This window comes from Oncorhynchus mykiss, chromosome 27 (assembly GCF_057628025.1).
Source record: "Oncorhynchus mykiss isolate SJ-2025 chromosome 27, ASM5762802v1, whole genome shotgun sequence".
Taxonomy (NCBI): domain Eukaryota; kingdom Metazoa; phylum Chordata; class Actinopteri; order Salmoniformes; family Salmonidae; genus Oncorhynchus; species Oncorhynchus mykiss.
The window spans coordinates 41,212,462-41,230,000 of NC_143048.1; the positions used below are offsets into that span (position 1 = coordinate 41,212,462).

The 17,539-nt window shown below is 43.5% G+C and overlaps 1 protein-coding gene across 1 annotated transcript in view; it reads right to left on the reverse strand.

Annotated features, from left to right (window-relative positions):
• lekr1 (Leucine-, glutamate- and lysine-rich protein 1) overlaps positions 1–17,539 on the reverse strand; it is a 173,472-nt gene that overhangs the window by 72,156 nt on the left and 83,777 nt on the right. The window contains exon 6 of the mRNA XM_036965369.2: positions 6,225–6,306. Coding sequence (XP_036821264.2) covers positions 6,225–6,306 — 82 coding nt within the window. The remainder of the gene's footprint in view (positions 1–6,224; positions 6,307–17,539) is intronic.

Here is a 17,539-nt window from a genome sequence, read left to right on the forward strand (position 1 = left end):
TACGGTACAGAGTCAATGTGGAGGCTATGTACAGGGTTTTACGGTACAGAGTCAATGTGGAGGCTATATACAGGGGGTACCAGTACAGAGTCAATGTGGAGGCTATATACAGGGGGTACCGGTACAGAGTCAATGTGGAGGCTATATACAGGGTATTACGGTACAGAGTCAATGTGGAGGCTATATACAGGTGGTATCGGTACCGAGTCAATGTGGAGGCTATACACAGGGTATTACGGTACAGAGTCAATGTGGAGGCTATATACAGGGGTTACCGGTACCGAGTCAGTGTGGAGGCTATATACAGGGTATTACGGTACAGAGTCAATGTGGAGGCTATATACAGGGGGTACCGGTACCGAGTCAGTGTGCCGGTTGGTTAGTCGAGGTAATTTGTACATGTATGTAGGGGTGAAGCTTCTATGCATAGATAATAAACAGCAGTGTACAAAACAAATGGAGGGGGGCCATTTGATTAATTGTTCAGCAGTCTTATGGCTTGCTCTGACACCGCCTATTATATACAGTTGAAGTCAGAAGTTTACATACACCTTAGCCAAATACATGTAAACTCATTTTTCACAATCCCTGACTTTTAATCCTAGTAAAAATTCCCTGTCTAGGATCACCACTTTATTTTAAGAGAGAGAATGATTTATTTCAGCTTTTCTTTCTTTCATCACATTTCCAGCGGGTCAGAAGTTTACATACACTCAATTAGTATTTGGTGGCATTGCCTTTAAATTGTTTAACTTGGGTCAAACGTTTCGGGTAGCCTTACACAAGCTTCCCACAATAAGTTTGGTGAATTTTGGCCCATTCCTCCTGACAGAGCTGGTGTAACTGAGTCAGGTTTGTAGGCCTCCTTGCTCGCACACACGTTTTCAGTTCTGCCCACAATTTCAGTAGGTTTGAGGTCAGGGCTTTGTGATGGCCACTCCAATACCTTGACTTTGTTGTCCTTAAGCCATTTTCCCACAACTTTGGAAGTATGCTTGGGGTCATTGTCCATTTGGAAGACCCATTTGCGACCAAGCTTTAACTTGGTGTCTTGGTGTCTTGAGATGGTGTCTTGAGATGTCGCTTCAATGTGAAGTGCACCAGTCCCTCCTGCAGCAAAGCACCCCCACAACATGATGCTGCCACCCCGTGCTTCACGGTTAGGATGGTGTTCTTCGGCTTGCAAGCCTCCCCCTTTTACCTCCAAACATAATGATGGTCATTATGGCCAAACAATTCTAGTTTTGTTTCATCAGACCAGAGGACATTTGTCCAAAAAGTACGATCTTTGTCCCCATGTGCAGTTGGAAACTATAGACTGGCTTTTTATGGTGGTTTTGGAGCAGTGGCTTCTTCCTGCTGAGCGGCCTATCAGGTTATGTCAATATGGGACTCGTTTTACTGTGGATATAGATACTTTTGTACCTGTTTCCTCCATCATCTTCACAGGGTCCTTTGCTGTTGTTCTGGGATTGATTTTGACTTTTCGCACCAAAGTGCGTTCATCTCTAGGAGACAGAACGCGTCTCCTTCCTGAGCGGTATGACGGCTGCGTGGTCCCATGGTGTTTATACAAGCGTACTATTGCTTGTACAGACAAACGTGGTACCTTCAGGCATTTGGAAATTGCTCCAAAGGATGAACCAGACTTGTGGAGGTCTACAATATGTTTTGGAGGTCTTGGCTGATTTCTTTTGATTTTCCCATGATGTCAAGCAAAGAGGCACTGAGTTTGAAGGTAGGCCTTGAAATACATCCACAGGTACACCTTCAATTGACTCAAATGATGTCAATTAGCCTATCAGAAGCTTCTAAAGCCATGACATCATTTTCTATAATTTTCCAAGCTGTTTAAAGGCACAGTCAACTTAGTGTATGTAAACTTCTGACCCACTGGAATTGTGATACAGTAAATTATAAGTGAAATATTCTGTCTGTAAACAATTGTTGGAAAAATTGCACAAAGTACATGTCCTAACCGACTTGCCAAAACTATAGTTTGTTAACAAGAAATGTGTGGAGTGGTTGAAAAACTAGTTTTAATGACTCCAACCTAAGTGTATGTAAACTTCCGACTTGTAGATCCTGGATTGCAGGAAGCTTGGCCCCAGCGATGTACTGGCCCGTACACACTACCCTCTGTAGTGCCTACCCTCTGTAGTGCCTACCCTCTGTAGTGCCTACCCTCTGTAGTGCCTACCCTCTGTAGTGCCTACCCTCTGTAGTGCCTTACGGTCAGATGCCGAGCAGTGGCAATACCAGGCGGTGATGCAACTGGTCAGGATGCTCTCGATGGTGCAGCAGTATAACTTTTTGAGGTTCTGGGGACCCTTGCCAAATCTTGGTGTGTTTGGACCATGATCGTTCATTGTGTGCATGTCTCTGGTTTGGCAGGACCTCCCTTTAGGACAAGACAGGATAAATTGTGTAGTATTTTATAGTATTTATGATTTTATTTTTATTTAACCAGGCAAGTCAGTTAAGAACAAATTCTTATTTTCAATGATGGCCTAGGAACAGTGGGTTAACTGCCTGTTCAGAGGCAGAACGACAGATTTGTACCTTGTCAGCTCGGGGGTTTGAACTTGCAACCTTCCGGTTACTAGCCCTGCCGCCCCATAGCAGAAACATGACTGAAGCAGGATAAATGGTGTATTTTATAGTGATTATGATAGTGTAGACATGACTGAAGGAGATGGATAGTTATTATGATGGTGGATAAATGACTGAAGCAGGATAAATGGTGTATTTTATACTAATTATGATAGCAGAGACATGACTGAAGGAGATGGATAGTTATTATGTTACGGAGACATGACTGAAGGAGATGGATAGTTATTATGATAGCAGAGACATTAATGAAGGAGATGGATAGTTATTATGATAGCAAAGACATTAATGAAGGAGATGGATAGTTATTATGATAGCAGAGACATGACTGAAGGAGATGGATAGTTATTATGATAGCAGAGACATGACTGAAGGAGATGGATAATTATTATGATAGCAGAGACATTAATGAAGGAGATGGATAGTTATTATGATAGCAGAGACATTAATGAAGGAGGTGGATAGCAGAGACATTAATGAAGGAGATGGATAGTTATTATGATAGCAGAGACATTAATGAAGAAGATGGATAGTTATTATGATAGCAGAGACATGACTGAAGGAGATGGATAGTTATTATGATAGCAGAGACATTAATGAAGGAGATGGATAATTGTTATGATAGCAGATACATTAATGAAGGAGATGGATAATTATTATGATAGCAGAGACATGACTGAAGGAGATGGATAGTTATTATGATAGCAGAGACATGACTGAAGGAGATGGATAGTTAGTATGATAGCAGAGACATGACTGATGAAGATGGATAGTTATTATGATAGCAGCGACATGACTGAAGGAGATGGATAATTATTATGATAGCAGAGACATTAATGAAGGAGATGGATAGAGCGTTTAACCAACAGAGCTATCAGCCCACACACACACTCCCTGATTCGGAACCCACAACGCTACACTTCCACGGAATCTAAACAGGAACACAGAAACTCTCTGGGACTTTACACTGGCTGCTGTGTTCCTTTATATTCCCTCCGAAGAGGAGGATGGAGAAAAGAGAGGAAGCAATCAGAATAAAGACAGCGAGGGAGAGCAGATGCTGGAGCAGGAGAGGAGGAATAGGTGGGGCAAAGAAAGGAAAACACACAAAGAGAGAATAAGGTTAAAAGGATAGAAAGGATGCTACACAGCAGGACAGACCAAAGTCAAAAGAGACAGCTGCTGGTCTGGTTGAGACACAGAGAGACAGCTGCTGGTCTGGTTTAGACACAGAGAGACAGCTGCTGGTCTGGTTGAGACACAGCTGCTGGTCTGGTTGAGACACAGTGAGACAGCTGCTGGTCTGGTTGAGACACAGAGAGACACAGCTGCTGGTCTGGTTGAGACACAGAGAGACAGCTGCTGGTCTGGTTGAGACACAGAGAGACAGCTGCTGGTCTGGTTGAGACACAGAGAGACAGCTGCTGGTCTGGTTGAGACACAGTGAGACAGCTGCTGGTCTGGTTGAGACACAGAGAGACAGCTGCTGGTCTGGTTGAGACACAGAGAGACAGCTGCTGGTCTGGTTGAGACACAGAGAGACAGCTGCTGGTCTGGTTGAGACACAGAGAGACAGCTGCTGGTCTGGTTGAGACACAGAGAGACAGCTGCTGGTTGAGACACACAGGAGGCATAAGAGAGGCAGAGAGTTTGAAGTGTGTGAAGTATGGTGCCTGGTTGGTCCAACCCATCATGACTAGTGTAACTCTAAAGCTGCCGTTACACGACGCAACTTGTACGCAATTTGAGTTGCTTGCAACTGAGTTGCTTATTGATTGCTTAGTGAAACACACTGCAACTAATCAGTAACTCATCTGAAACTTGGGTTAGATCCAGTTGAAACTTTGCAACTTTGTGCTAATAGTTGCAAGCAACAGCCAATCAAAACAAACACTTTCGTCACATGATCCATTTGAAGGTTCAGAATATCGACCCAGTTGTCATGTCAACACAGCTGTCAGTGCTGCCCAGCACAACCCGCGATCAGCAATGACAGAACAAAAGGAGATGTATGCAAATTATTATACATGGTTTAGCAGTCAATACATTTAATTTCGAAAGGGAACTCAAACCTCTCCCTAACCAATTTCAACTGAAATTGTCCACGATGAACTACGCTAGCTAACTTAGTTTGTTGCTAGCTTGGTTAGCTTGTTGGTGCTGCTGGTGTTTGCAATGTCATTTTGGCTAACTAGCTAAATTGTACAGGCTACATTTCTTCTATATCCTTGCTACAATAAACAAACAGTTGAATAAACAAATAATTAGTGAAACCACGATGTAATGCAGCAGATGACATGGGATGAGTTTAGAATTCTCAAACAAGCAGCTTCACTTTGATTGGCTGTTGCATGCGATTTCAATTGCGTTTGAGTTGCTTCATGTAACAGCAAAATAACTTTTTTACTTAATTTAAAAAAAATGACTTATCTATTATTTAATTAACACTTTTTATTTTCTTAAAAACCTCTTAAAGCATTGTTGGTTAAGGGCTTGTAAGTAAGCATTTCACTGTAAGGTCTACTACACCTGTTGTATTCAGCATTTCACTGTAAGGTCTACTACACCTGTTGTATTCAGCATTTCACTGTAAGGTCTACTACACCTGTTGTATTCAGCATTTCACTGTAAGGTCTACTACACCTGTTGTATTCAGCATTTCACTGTAAGGTCTACTACACCTGTTGTATTCAGCATTTCACTGTAAGGTCTACTACACCTGTTGTATTCAGCATTTCACTGTAAGGTCTACTACACCTGTTGTATTCAGCATTTCACTGTATGGTCTACTACACCTGTTGTATTCAGCATTTCACTGTAAGGTCTACTACACCTGTTGTATTCAGCATTTCACTGTAAGGTCTACTACACCTGTTGTATTCAGCATTTCACTGTAAGGTCTACTACACCTGTTGTATTCAGCATTTCACTGTAAGGTCTACTACACCTGTTGTATTCAGCATTTCACTGTAAGGTCTACTACACCTGTTGTATTCAGCATTTCACTGTAAGGTCTACTACACCTGTTGTATTCGGCGCATGTGACAAATACAATTTGATTTGATTTGATGTCACTTGCAACTGTAACTCAAATTGTGTGAGAGTTGCTTTGTGTAACCCCAGCCTGAGGACATGTGTAATGTCATAGTGTTTGTACGTGTCTGGGTGATGTCATGTGGTGTTTGATATTTTATTAGGATCCCCATTAGCTGTTGCGAAAGCAGTTTCAACACCTGCATTGCTTGCTGTTTGGGGTTTTAGGCTGGGTTTCTGTACAGCACTTTGAGATATCAGCTGATGTACGAAGGGCTTTATAAATACATTTGATTTGATTTGGTCCGTTATCCAGAAAGTGTGTTTCCTGAATCCTATGACAGTGCTGTGATTGGTTGGGAGACAGGAACTGTAAATCCAAGGCTGACTCTGACCTACTCTATACCACCACAACACATTCCATATTCCAACTGCCTCACAGGAGGGGCTGTTTATTTGGCTGTTTATTTGGCTGTTTGCATGTGTTCATGATGTGTTTGTCTGCGTGTGTGTGTGTGTGTGTGTGTGTGTGTGTGTAAACGCCTCGCATGCAAGTATGTCTCTATGGCATATCTACTTACATGAGTTTCTGCTCCACGTTCTCCCTCTCCGTCCTGATCCTCTGGAGTTCGACACACACACTCCTCAGCTCCTCCCTGAGCACTGTGGGAGGAAAAGAGAGAGTGAGAGAGAGATGGGAAAGAGATAACTCTACACCCAGGAACGGGGGAGAGAGAGGGAGATAGAATGAGAGAGTCATCTATCACTTCAGCACCCAGAAACCTGAAGCCTGAAAGACTGAGGAAACCATCCACTCTGTCTGGCTTCTGGAGACAGAGAAAGAAAACAACGGCACGAAAGGGAAACATGAGCGTGCTTCAAAAGAAGTGAGAAGAAGAGAAGCGCTAGAGGGATAAGGAGAGAAAGAGAGAGTGCGGGGGAGATATAGAGGGAGGGAGAAAAGGAAGGAGGGGGGAGAAGAGGAAGGAGGGGGGAGAAGAGGAAGGTAGAGAAATGATAGAAAGGGTATAAGTTGAAATGTATTTTATTTTTGTCTGTCAGGTCAACGTAAATAGGGATATTCGGATCCTTTTGAGAAGTGTAATTTGACAGAAGTTTAACATTCTGTCATAAAGAGCACATGTTCAAATGAATAAAAAACGAATTTTCCCTTCTCAAGAGGGTAAAAAAAGAAGAAGACTATAATAAGTGCCTATTAAGTGCCCCAAAAAGTAACAGGATTGACAATTTCATCTTAAAATCAGCCATTAATCCTCTGGAAGCTTGTTGTGTGCAACAAGGAGTGGCAATTGACCCTTTGCTAGCCCCGCCCCCTTAGTTACTGTTGCAACCTCCAACAGCATTTTCCCGGGAAGCCCAATACCCCCATCAACCACTGGCTAAATCCCCTCACAATCATGGGTGGATTGGCCAGAAGGGACATCTTTTATTGGGGTGGGCTGGTCAGGTCAAAATCGACAAAAAAAAAAAAAACCTTTTTTAGTATTTTATTATTTAAAAAACGCGGCCTCCTGTTTTTTTTTTAAATAACTTTTGCGCAATTTCTCTTTTGTCATAATAATCTATTTTGGCTGACCAGTGGGAAACGGCCGGCAGACATACCAAGCTGCTAAATGTCTGAAATGAACAGACTTATTTGCTAAAAGTTCTGGTTCTTCTGGTCTGAGTGCTGCAGAGGACAGTGGTCCAGTCGAGGTAGGAAGAAAGGAGAAAGATACACTCACACACACTAACACAGATCATGTAGCCTACTGCAGCCGGTTAAGCCTAATATTTAGCCTGTATATTGTATGAGAAAGTAAGCTCATTAGGGAAGAGGGGGAACATTTAGACACTAGTCTACTTGCAATATAGCCTAACAGGTCGTTAGATTTGCTTTTCTAACACATACACTATATATACAAAAGTATATGGACACCCCTTCAAATTAGTGTATAAAATCGATGCCCACAGCCATTCAATCTCCATAGAAAACAATGGCAGATTAATGGCCTTACTAAAGAGCTCAGTGACTTTCAACGTGGCACCGTCATAGGATGCCACCTTTCCATCAAGTCAGTTCATCAAATTTCTGCCCTGGTAGAGCTGCATCGGTCTACTGTAAGTGCTGTTATTGTGAAGTGCAAACGTCTAGGAGCAACAACGGCTCAGCCGCAAAGTGGTAGGCCACACATGCTCAAAGAACAGGACCATCGAGTGCTGAAGCACGTAGCGAGTAAAAATCAAATGTCCTTAGTTGTAACACTCACTACCGAGTTACAAACTGCTTCTGACCTAGAATGCAACCCTAGTTCCAGTGAAAGGAAATCTTAACGCAACAGCAATGACATTCTAGACCATTCTGTGCATCCAACTTTGTGGCAACACTTTGGGGAAGGCCCTTTCCTGTTTCAGCATGACAATGACCCCGTGCATAAAGTGAGGTCCATACAGAAATGATATTTCAAGATCAGTGTGGAGAAACTTGACTGGCCTGCACAGAGCCCTGACCTCAACGCCATCGAACACCTTTGGAATGAATTGGAACTGTTAAATCATCCTAATGAATCTGTGATGTTGGGGGCTGTCTGTGTATTTTAAAGGGTTTTATCAATGCTTCTTAAATCTCTGTCTCTCTTCAGCCCAGTGAAGGTTTGTGAATTGTAGCAGAGAGGAACAATCACGTATTTGCCCCCTCATTGGCTAGAGTGGTCCCACCTGATCTCGCCTCCTCCCACCCGCCTTCCATCTTTGAGGACATGTATTTCCATTGTTAGACCAGGGAGTTTGACTTGGCAAATGAATAGCTCACATTTGACTGTAGTGACTAGGGACGCTGGTGTAGGATTACATTACACGAACACCGCCAATGGAGGCTGGAATGTCTCATCTAAAATGTAATTCGCTCATCGGAGGGCCCATCACTGCTTGCTTCAAAAGCTGGAAATCTGTCTGCAATTTGTGCCATTATTCTATGACAAACACAGATGATTTCATATTGAATTCAATAGATGAAAACAGAGAGAGAGGGAGAGAGACTCTGACACAGTTCCTTAATGTTTTGGCTGTATACAAAGCCTAATATTACACACAGCTAATTGAGCAGGGCGGAACACGACATGCACTATAACTCAGAGGAGGAAGGGGAGGACCACCCTCCTCAATGAATTTCATAAAAATTATAATTGTAAAACATTGAAAAATGTATCCTTTTTAGATAAAACTATACTGAATATATTAAAGTTTTATTGTATTCTGCATTGTTTTGGTAGGGCCGTAAGTAAGTAATTCACTGTTAGTCTACACCTGTTGTTTATGAAGCGTCTGACAATTAAAACTGTATTTGATTTGATATTATGTTTGTAGTGTAGCTAACCACTAAATGACTCACGGTCAGCGTGCAGTCAAAGCTGGAATCACTTCTGGAGATAACTAGTGCTCTCAAATCGTATCCTGATGTCGACCGCAAAATGGGCATTGTATTCATAACATTGCTAACTTAGATAGCTGACATACATTTTGAGAAAACAAGTTATATTAAGTGGATAGCTAGCTAGCATTAGCAACGTTTGGTGGTAAATGAGACATAGTTAGCTAAGCTGAGCTAGCAGACAATGTAGCAAAAGTATAATTTCGGATTTAAATTAATCATCCATCAATAGGCTCCTCATTTCAGGAATCACAGTAGCAAGTACTCCTGGTGCACTGTTAAATTATTTAGCTATTTAAAAAAATTAAAAAATCGAAGAAAACTGTTTTTGCAATAGCCCTCTTTGGCGTCCATGTGATTTAGACGTGAGCTTGTCCGAGGAGTCGGACTCAACGACAGTTGCTATCCATTGGAGCGCTGCGATTGGTTGCCAAAATTATGGGGGGTACCTATATATAGGTGATATTAAAAAGGAACAGTTTCACCATATTAAATTAAGAGTTCAGTTCACGTAACAGGGTTGACATTAAAATGAGGAAGAGACGTAAAATGAATCACTAATCACATTAAATAAAACAAATAAGCTTTAGAAATGACTTTGTCAAAACAACAAAATAACTAGGGCTTTACAATGATGGTGAAGAATTGGAGACATTTTGGGGTCAAGTGGGTTCAAATCTTCCGAGAAGTCACAGTGTGCACCGAGGGACATGTCAAAATGCTGAATTGTGGTACTTTATTCATATAAAAATCGATTGATTGAATTCTCCATGCTGTCTATATTAAAGTGGAAATGACAGCGTTTTAGCAACCTGAAATCTTATTCAAATATGTTCACATACACCAACAGGAAGAATATGATGTGTTTTCTTACATTTTCTGAGAAGAGAGCACTTAGATGTGGCCACTCACCCACAATGTCCAATGACATGATATCCTCCCAGCAGCTAGCTAACACTAGGCTCTGTGTTTTTAGCTTGCTAAATAAAAAGCTACATACATAAATAGATAAGCTAGCATATTAGCCACGTTATGACTGACTTGTGATCATTGCCCTTGCTAGTTTGATTGTATTGACAATCCCAGCTTTAGTTACATTCGTCTGTTTTTATCCAAAATATTGAATCATTGAAACTGAAACAGTGCATCCCGAATGGAGGCAGTAAACAATGTACCAGGCCAGCTGTGATTTACAGCCTGATAGCAATATTTGTTAAACCACCAAGAAATGTATTGGTTAAATAGCTATATTAAATCATGCATTGAACTGCATCCATCTATTCTAACAACAATGTCTTACTGTAAATCTGTCATGTACTGTCATGTTGTGTCTTGTTTCTGTCCTTTCCCTTCACCCTGTCTCCCTCTGCTGGTCGTTGTTAGGTTACCTTTTCTCCCCCTCTTTTCCCCAGCTGTGCCTTGTCTCCTCCTAACTACCTCGTCACCCCTTTTCCCACCTGTTCCCTTTTTCCCTCTGATTAGTCCTCTATATCTCTCTCTGTTTCTGCTCCTGTCTTTGTCGGATTCTTGTTTGTGTTGTTCATGCCTGAACCAGACTATCGTCATGTTTGCTGCAACCTTGTCCTGTCCTGTCGGAACCTGCCGGTCCATCTGAGCCTACGTTTTGTTTTGTTATTAAAGAAGCTCTGTTTACGTTAATTCTCTGTCGGCTCCCGAACGTAAGGCTCTCGAAGATTATTTGTCTGTAGCTCTTGCCGCCGGTACCATAGTCCCCTCCTCCTCTCCCGCCGGAGCGGGGTTTTTTTTTGTTAAGAAGAAGGACGGGTCCCTGCGCCCCTGCATAGATTATCGAGGGCTGAATGACATAACAGTGAAGAATCGTTATCCGCTTCCTCTTATGTCTTCAGCCTTCGAGATCCTGCAGGGAGCCAGGTTTTTCACTAAGTTGGACCTTCGTAACGCTTACCATCTCGTGCGCATCAGGGAGGGGGACGAGTGGAAGACGGCGTTTAACACTCCGTTAGGGCACTTTGAATACCGGGTTCTTCCTTTCGGCCTCGCTAACGCTCCAGCTGTCTTTCAGGCATTAGTCAATGATGTCCTGAGAGACATGCTGAACATCTTTGTTTTCGTTTACCTTGACGATATCCTGATTTTTTCACCGTCACTCCAGATTCATGTTCAGCACGTTCGACGTGTCCTCCAGCGCCTTTTAGAGAATTGTCTTTTTGTGAAGGCTGAGAAGTGCTCTTTTCATGCCTCCTCCGTCACATTTCTCGGTTCTGTTATTTCCGCTGAAGGCATTAAGATGGATCCCGCTAAGGTCCAAGCTGTCATTGATTGGCCCGTCCCTAAGTCACGCGTCGAGTTGCAGCGCTTTCTCGGCTTCGCGAACTTCTATCGTCGTTTCATCCGTAATTTCGGTCAGGTGGCAGCCCCTCTCACAGCCCTTACTTCTGTCAAGACGTGCTTTAAGTGGTCCGTTTCCGCCCAGGGAGCTTTTGATCTCCTCAAGAATCGTTTTACATCCGCACCTATCCTTGTTACACCTGACGTCTCTAGACAGTTCATTGTCGAGGTTGACGCGTCAGAGGTGGGCGTGGGAGCCATTCTTTCTCAGCGCTCCTTCTCTGACGACAAGGTCCACCCTTGCGCGTATTTTTCTCATCGCCTGTCGCCGTCGGAACGTAACTATGATGTGGGAAACCGCGAACTGCTCGCCATCCGCTTAGCCCTAGGCGAATGGCGACAGTGGTTGGAGGGGGCGACCGTTCCTTTTGTCGTTTGGACTGACCATAGGAACCTTGAGTACATCCGTTCTGCCAAACGACTTAATGCGCGTCAGGCGCGCTGGGCGCTGTTTTTCGCTCGTTTCGAGTTCGTGATTTCTTATCGTCCGGGCTCTAAGAACACCAAGCCTGATGCTTTATCTCGTCTCTTCAGTTCTTCAGTAGCCTCCACTGACCCCGAGGGGATTCTCCCTGAGGGGCGTGTTGTCGGGTTGACTGTCTGGGGAATTGAGAGGCAGGTAAAGCAAGCACTCACTCAAACTCCGTCGCCGCGCGCTTGTCCCAGGAACCTTCTTTTCGTTCCCGTTCCTACTCGTCTGGCCGTTCTTCAGTGGGCTCACTCTGCCAAGTTAGCCGGCCACCCTGGCGTTCGGGGTACGCTTGCTTCCATTCGCCAGCGCTTTTGGTGGCCCACCCGGGAGCATGACATGCGTCGCTTCGTGGCTGCTTGTTCGGTCTGCGCGCAGACTAAGTCCGGTAACTCTCCTCCTGCCGGCCGTCTCAGGCCGCTTCCCATTCCCTCTCGACCGTGGTCTCACATCGCCTTAGATTTTGTCACCGGACTGCCTTCGTCAGCGGGGAAGACTGTTATTCTTACGGTTGTCGACAGGTTCTCTAAGGCGGCTCATTTTATTCCCCTTGCTAAGCTTCCTTCTGCCAAAGAGACGGCACAAATCATCATCGAGAATGTTTTCAGAATTCATGGCCTTCCGTCAGACGTCGTTTCGGACAGAGGTCCGCAATTCACGTCTCAATTTTGGAGGGAGTTTTGCCGTTTGATTGGGGCTTCCGTCAGTCTCTCTTCCGGCTTTCACCCCCAGTCTAACGGTCAAGCAGAACGGGCCAATCAGACTATTGGTCGCATCTTACGCAGTCTTTCTTTTCGCAACCCTGCGTCTTGGTCAGAACAGCTCCCCTGGGCAGAATACGCCCACAACTCGCTTCCTTCGTCTGCGACCGGGCTATCTCCTTTTCAGAGTAGCCTCGGGTACCAGCCTCCGCTGTTCTCATCTCAGTTCGCCGAGTCCAGCGTCCCCTCCGCTCAGGCTTTTGTCCAACGTTGCGAGCGCACCTGGAAGAGGGTCAGGTCTGCACTTTGCCGTTATAGGGCGCAGACTGTGAGGGCTGCTAATAAGCGTAGAACTAAGAGTCCTAGATATTGTCGCGGTCAGAGAGTTTGGCTCTCCACTCAGAACCTTCCCCTTAAGACCACTTCTCGCAAGTTGACCCCGCGGTTCATTGGTCCGTTCCGTATTTCTCAGGTCATTAATCCTGTCGCAGTTCGACTTCTTCTTCCGCGATACCTTCGTCGCGTCCACCCGGTCTTCCATGTCTCCTGTATCAAGCCCGTTCTTCGCGCCCCCGCTCGTCTTCCCCCCCCCCCCCCCATCCTTGTCGAGGGCGCACCCATCTACAGGGTCCGTAGGATTTTGGACATGCGTCCTCGGGGCCGTGGTCATCAGTACCTAGTAGATTGGGAGGGGTACGGTCCTGAGGAGAGGAGTTGGGTTCCCTCTCGGGACGTGCTGGACCGTGCGCTGATCGATGATTTCCTCCGTTGCCGCCAGGTTTCCTCCTCGAGTGCGCCAGGAGGCGCTCGGTGAGTGGGGGGGTACTGTCATGTACTGTCATGTTGTGTCTTGTTTCTGTCCTTTCCCTTCACCCTGTCTCCCTCTGCTGGTCGTTGTTAGGTTACCTTTTCTCCCCCTCTTTTCCCCAGCTGTGCCTTGTCTCCTCCTAACTACCTCGTCACCCCTTTTCCCACCTGTTCCCTTTTTCCCTCTGATTAGTCCTCTATATCTCTCTCTGTTTCTGCTCCTGTCTTTGTCGGATTCTTGTTTGTGTTGTTCATGCCTGAACCAGACTATCGTCATGTTTGCTGCAACCTTGTCCTGTCCTGTCGGAACCTGCCGGTCCATCTGAGCCTACGTTTTGTTTTGTTATTAAAGAAGCTCTGTTTACGTTAATTCGCTTTTGGGTCCTCATTCACGCACCGTAACAACATCATTACATTTTGGGTCAAATAGAACCTATTTTTAAAACCTAAAGTTGGTTTCGTAGCATAAATTGGGAATTTGATATTTTTGACTGATATTATGATGGTCTGTTTGTTTCATGTCTGCAAACTAGTTAAAACACTGTCAGTTCCACTTTAAAGGGCACTTCAAATAACATGCTTTTAAAATGTAATATTGGTGCAATATAGGAACGCAAAAGGCCCTCTTTTCGTGGAAATGACCCTGCTGCTGTGTCCTCCCCTAATCTATGTCCACTCTAGGATTCGTAAATGGGCTACTGCATAGGGCCAGGGCCGGCCCCAGGCATAAGGGACATAAGCGGTCGCTTAGGGTCCCTGGCCACTAGGGGGTCCTCGACCCATAAACATACAGTATATACATATTTTCTGGGGGGGAACTCAATGTGTCAATCACTGACAGTCACTCAATTAGCCATGTCAGCTAACAATTTTTTGATTCATAGATAGTCTTGCCAACTATCTAAACTTGTAGTAATCATGGCTGAATACTGACCAGATAAGCAGGGCACGTGCCCAGGGCCCCTGACCTCCAGGGGGCCCTCACTGATTTTGTTTGTCATTCTCACTCAAATATCATAACATGGCATAAGTCATGGCAACAATTTTAGAATTTAAGAAAATTAGCTTTAAAACTGCAAAAATAAATCTTCACCCCATTACAAAATGGGTAGAATTGCATGAAATGTGTTATCCTGCAGCGCTTTTGTCTGGTACCTGGCAATTACACAACACAGTGTGTAAGTGCCTGCCTGTCTGTCTGTCTTTGGCAGTGCTTGACTTGGGCAGAAGCTCACAGGAACCGGCACCTCACATTTTCTTCTGCTTGAGTTCCTGCACCTCTCATAGAATAGACATACAAATATTTCAGAGTTCCGGAACCTCTCATAGAATAGACGTACAAATATTACAGAGTTCCAGAACCTCTCATAGAATAGACGTACAAATATTTCAGAGTTCCGGAACCTCTCATAGAATAGACATACAAATATTTCAGAGTTCCGGAACCTCTCATAGAATAGACGTACAAATATTACAGAGTTCCAGAACCTCTCATAGAATAGACGTACAAATATTTCAGAGTTCCAGAACCTCTCATAGAATAGACGTACAAATATTTCAGAGTTCCAGAACCTCTCATAGAATAGACGTACAAATATTTCAGAGTTCCAGAACCTCTCATAGAATAGACGTACAAATATTTCAGAGTTCCAGAACCTCTCATAGAATAGACGTACAAATATTACAGAGTTCCAGAACCTCTCATAGAATAGACGTACAAATATTTCAGAGTTCCAGAACCTCTCATAGAATAGACGTACAAATATTTCAGAGTTCCAGAACCTCTCATAGAATAGACGTACAAATATTACAGAGTTCCAGAACCTCTCATAGAATAGACGTACAAATATTTCAGATTTCCATAAACCTCTCATAGAATAGACGTACAAATATTTCAGAGTTCCATAAACCTCTCATAGAATAGACGTACAAATATTTCAGAGTTCCAGAACCTCTCATAGAATAGACGTACAAATATTTCAGAGTTCCGGAACCTCTCATAGAATAGACGTACAAATATTTCAGATTTCCATAAACCTCTCATAGAATAGACGTACAAATATTTCAGAGTTCCGGAACCTCTCATAGAATAGACGTACAAATATTTCAGAGTTCCGGAACCTATACAAGAGTACCGCCACCCAAAATGAGATCCGACACATATTTCAGTCCAGTCAAAGCAGTTATCTGTCCTGGCACCCCAATGGTGGAACAAGCTTTCCCCTAATGTCAGGACAGTGGAATCCTTGCCCATATACCGAAAACGTCTGAAAACCTACCCCTTTAAAGAGTGTCTTTCCTACTAGCAATGACTTTGCTGATAACTACTTTGTTGAGGGAAAATGTACTTGATACAATAGTGATATGTTCTCTCAGCTATCTTAAGATGAATGCACTAATGTAAGGTTAAGAGTGTCTGCTAAATGAATAACATTTTAAAAAATACAAGTCAAGAATTGGCCTGTGGGCAACAGTGACAGCACAGTGGAGCGATCGTTCTATTTGGAGCGTTAGGTTACATGGGTACAGATGCAGTGACTCCAGTGGTGAGATGGCTTTCAACTGCTCCAGCAATGTCAGGCTGACATTCTCCCTACCTCCCGCCGGCTCGGGCTCTTTCTCTCTCTCTCAGCACAGAAAGAAGAGTGTAGGAGGTCTGTGCAGGAAAACACTGATAATTGCTTTTTTGGTCACTCTGACCTGACTGGACCAGGTGCAAAGCAGGACACACTTACACACTTACACACACTTACACACACACACACACACACACACACACACACACACACACACACACACACACACACACACACACACACACACACACACACAGAGCAGGGCTTGACATTAACTTGGACTGATGTTATACCTGTCCAAAAGCTCAAGTCACTTGCCTCAAAATACAACACTGCCCCTTTAAGGCTCTCCTGATAATTGGCCACCCTTGGTATAAAATATAGCAACATTACAAAAACTTTTTATGGCTTTATAAAATAATTCCCTCCAGGGCTCAAAATGAAGAGCATCCCATTGTCCTTGGGATGATATAAAATATGTCAACGGTTCAAAACACACTCATACAACCACTGCAAATTAAAACGTTTAGAAAAGCAATTGAGGCTGATGCAACAGATCAGACCGTTTAGCTTAAAAAGGTTCATAAAGTTTTATTACTTCATATTGTAATCTCAACAATGCACATATGGCTGTAGGCCATGCGCACACGTTCCAAAATGTAATTAGCAGGAAAACAGCATTCTCAAAAGTGCACTAAACGTGCGAGCGGAGATGAAAAAAAAGATCTGTTAGATACTAAGAGGGGAGATCTAAAAGATCTGTTAGATACTAAGAGGGGAGATCTAAAAGATCTGTTAGATACTAAGAGGGGAGATCTAAAAGATCTGTTAGATACTAAGAGGGGAGATCTAAAAGATCTGTTAGATACTAAGAGGGGAGATCTAAAAGATCTGTTAGATACTAAGAGGGGAAATCTAAAAGATCTGTTAGATACTAAGAGGGGAAATCTAAAAGATCTGTTAGATACTAAGAGGGGAGATCTAAAAGATCTGTTAGATACTAAGAGGGGAGATCTAAAATATCTGTTAGATACTAAGAGGGGAGATCTAAAGGTGTAACAACTAGCATTGGTTACTAATATGACTAGGATTGTGCCTTTGGCAGCTGGACAATAAAATACAGTTGATTTGCTGTATAAAATGACATAAAACAACCAGGTTTTAAACCAATTAAATGTATGGTGAAATAAATAGTTTCAAAACGTTGCTGTCTCCGCTCCAGATTCAGGGTTGGTGATGTGTGGAGGGCAACAGGCCCTGTCCTTCACTCTCAGGTCTCGTGACCATTTCATCTGAACGAACCGTGCTTCGAGTATGTCGACAAAATCAAGCCTTTAGGCGTTAGCGCTAATTATCCTTAATTATATTTTTCAAACATGACTGGCATTTAAGCCTTTATTTATGTGATTAAAAGGCGTCTCCCATTTTCTGGCGTCTCACTCATGTCAGCATGGGTTTGGACATGTGGTTGTAGCCAATATGCATATCACCTGCACTTTGACATGTGGGCTTTTTCTATTTATGTAAGATAGATTTGAAAATG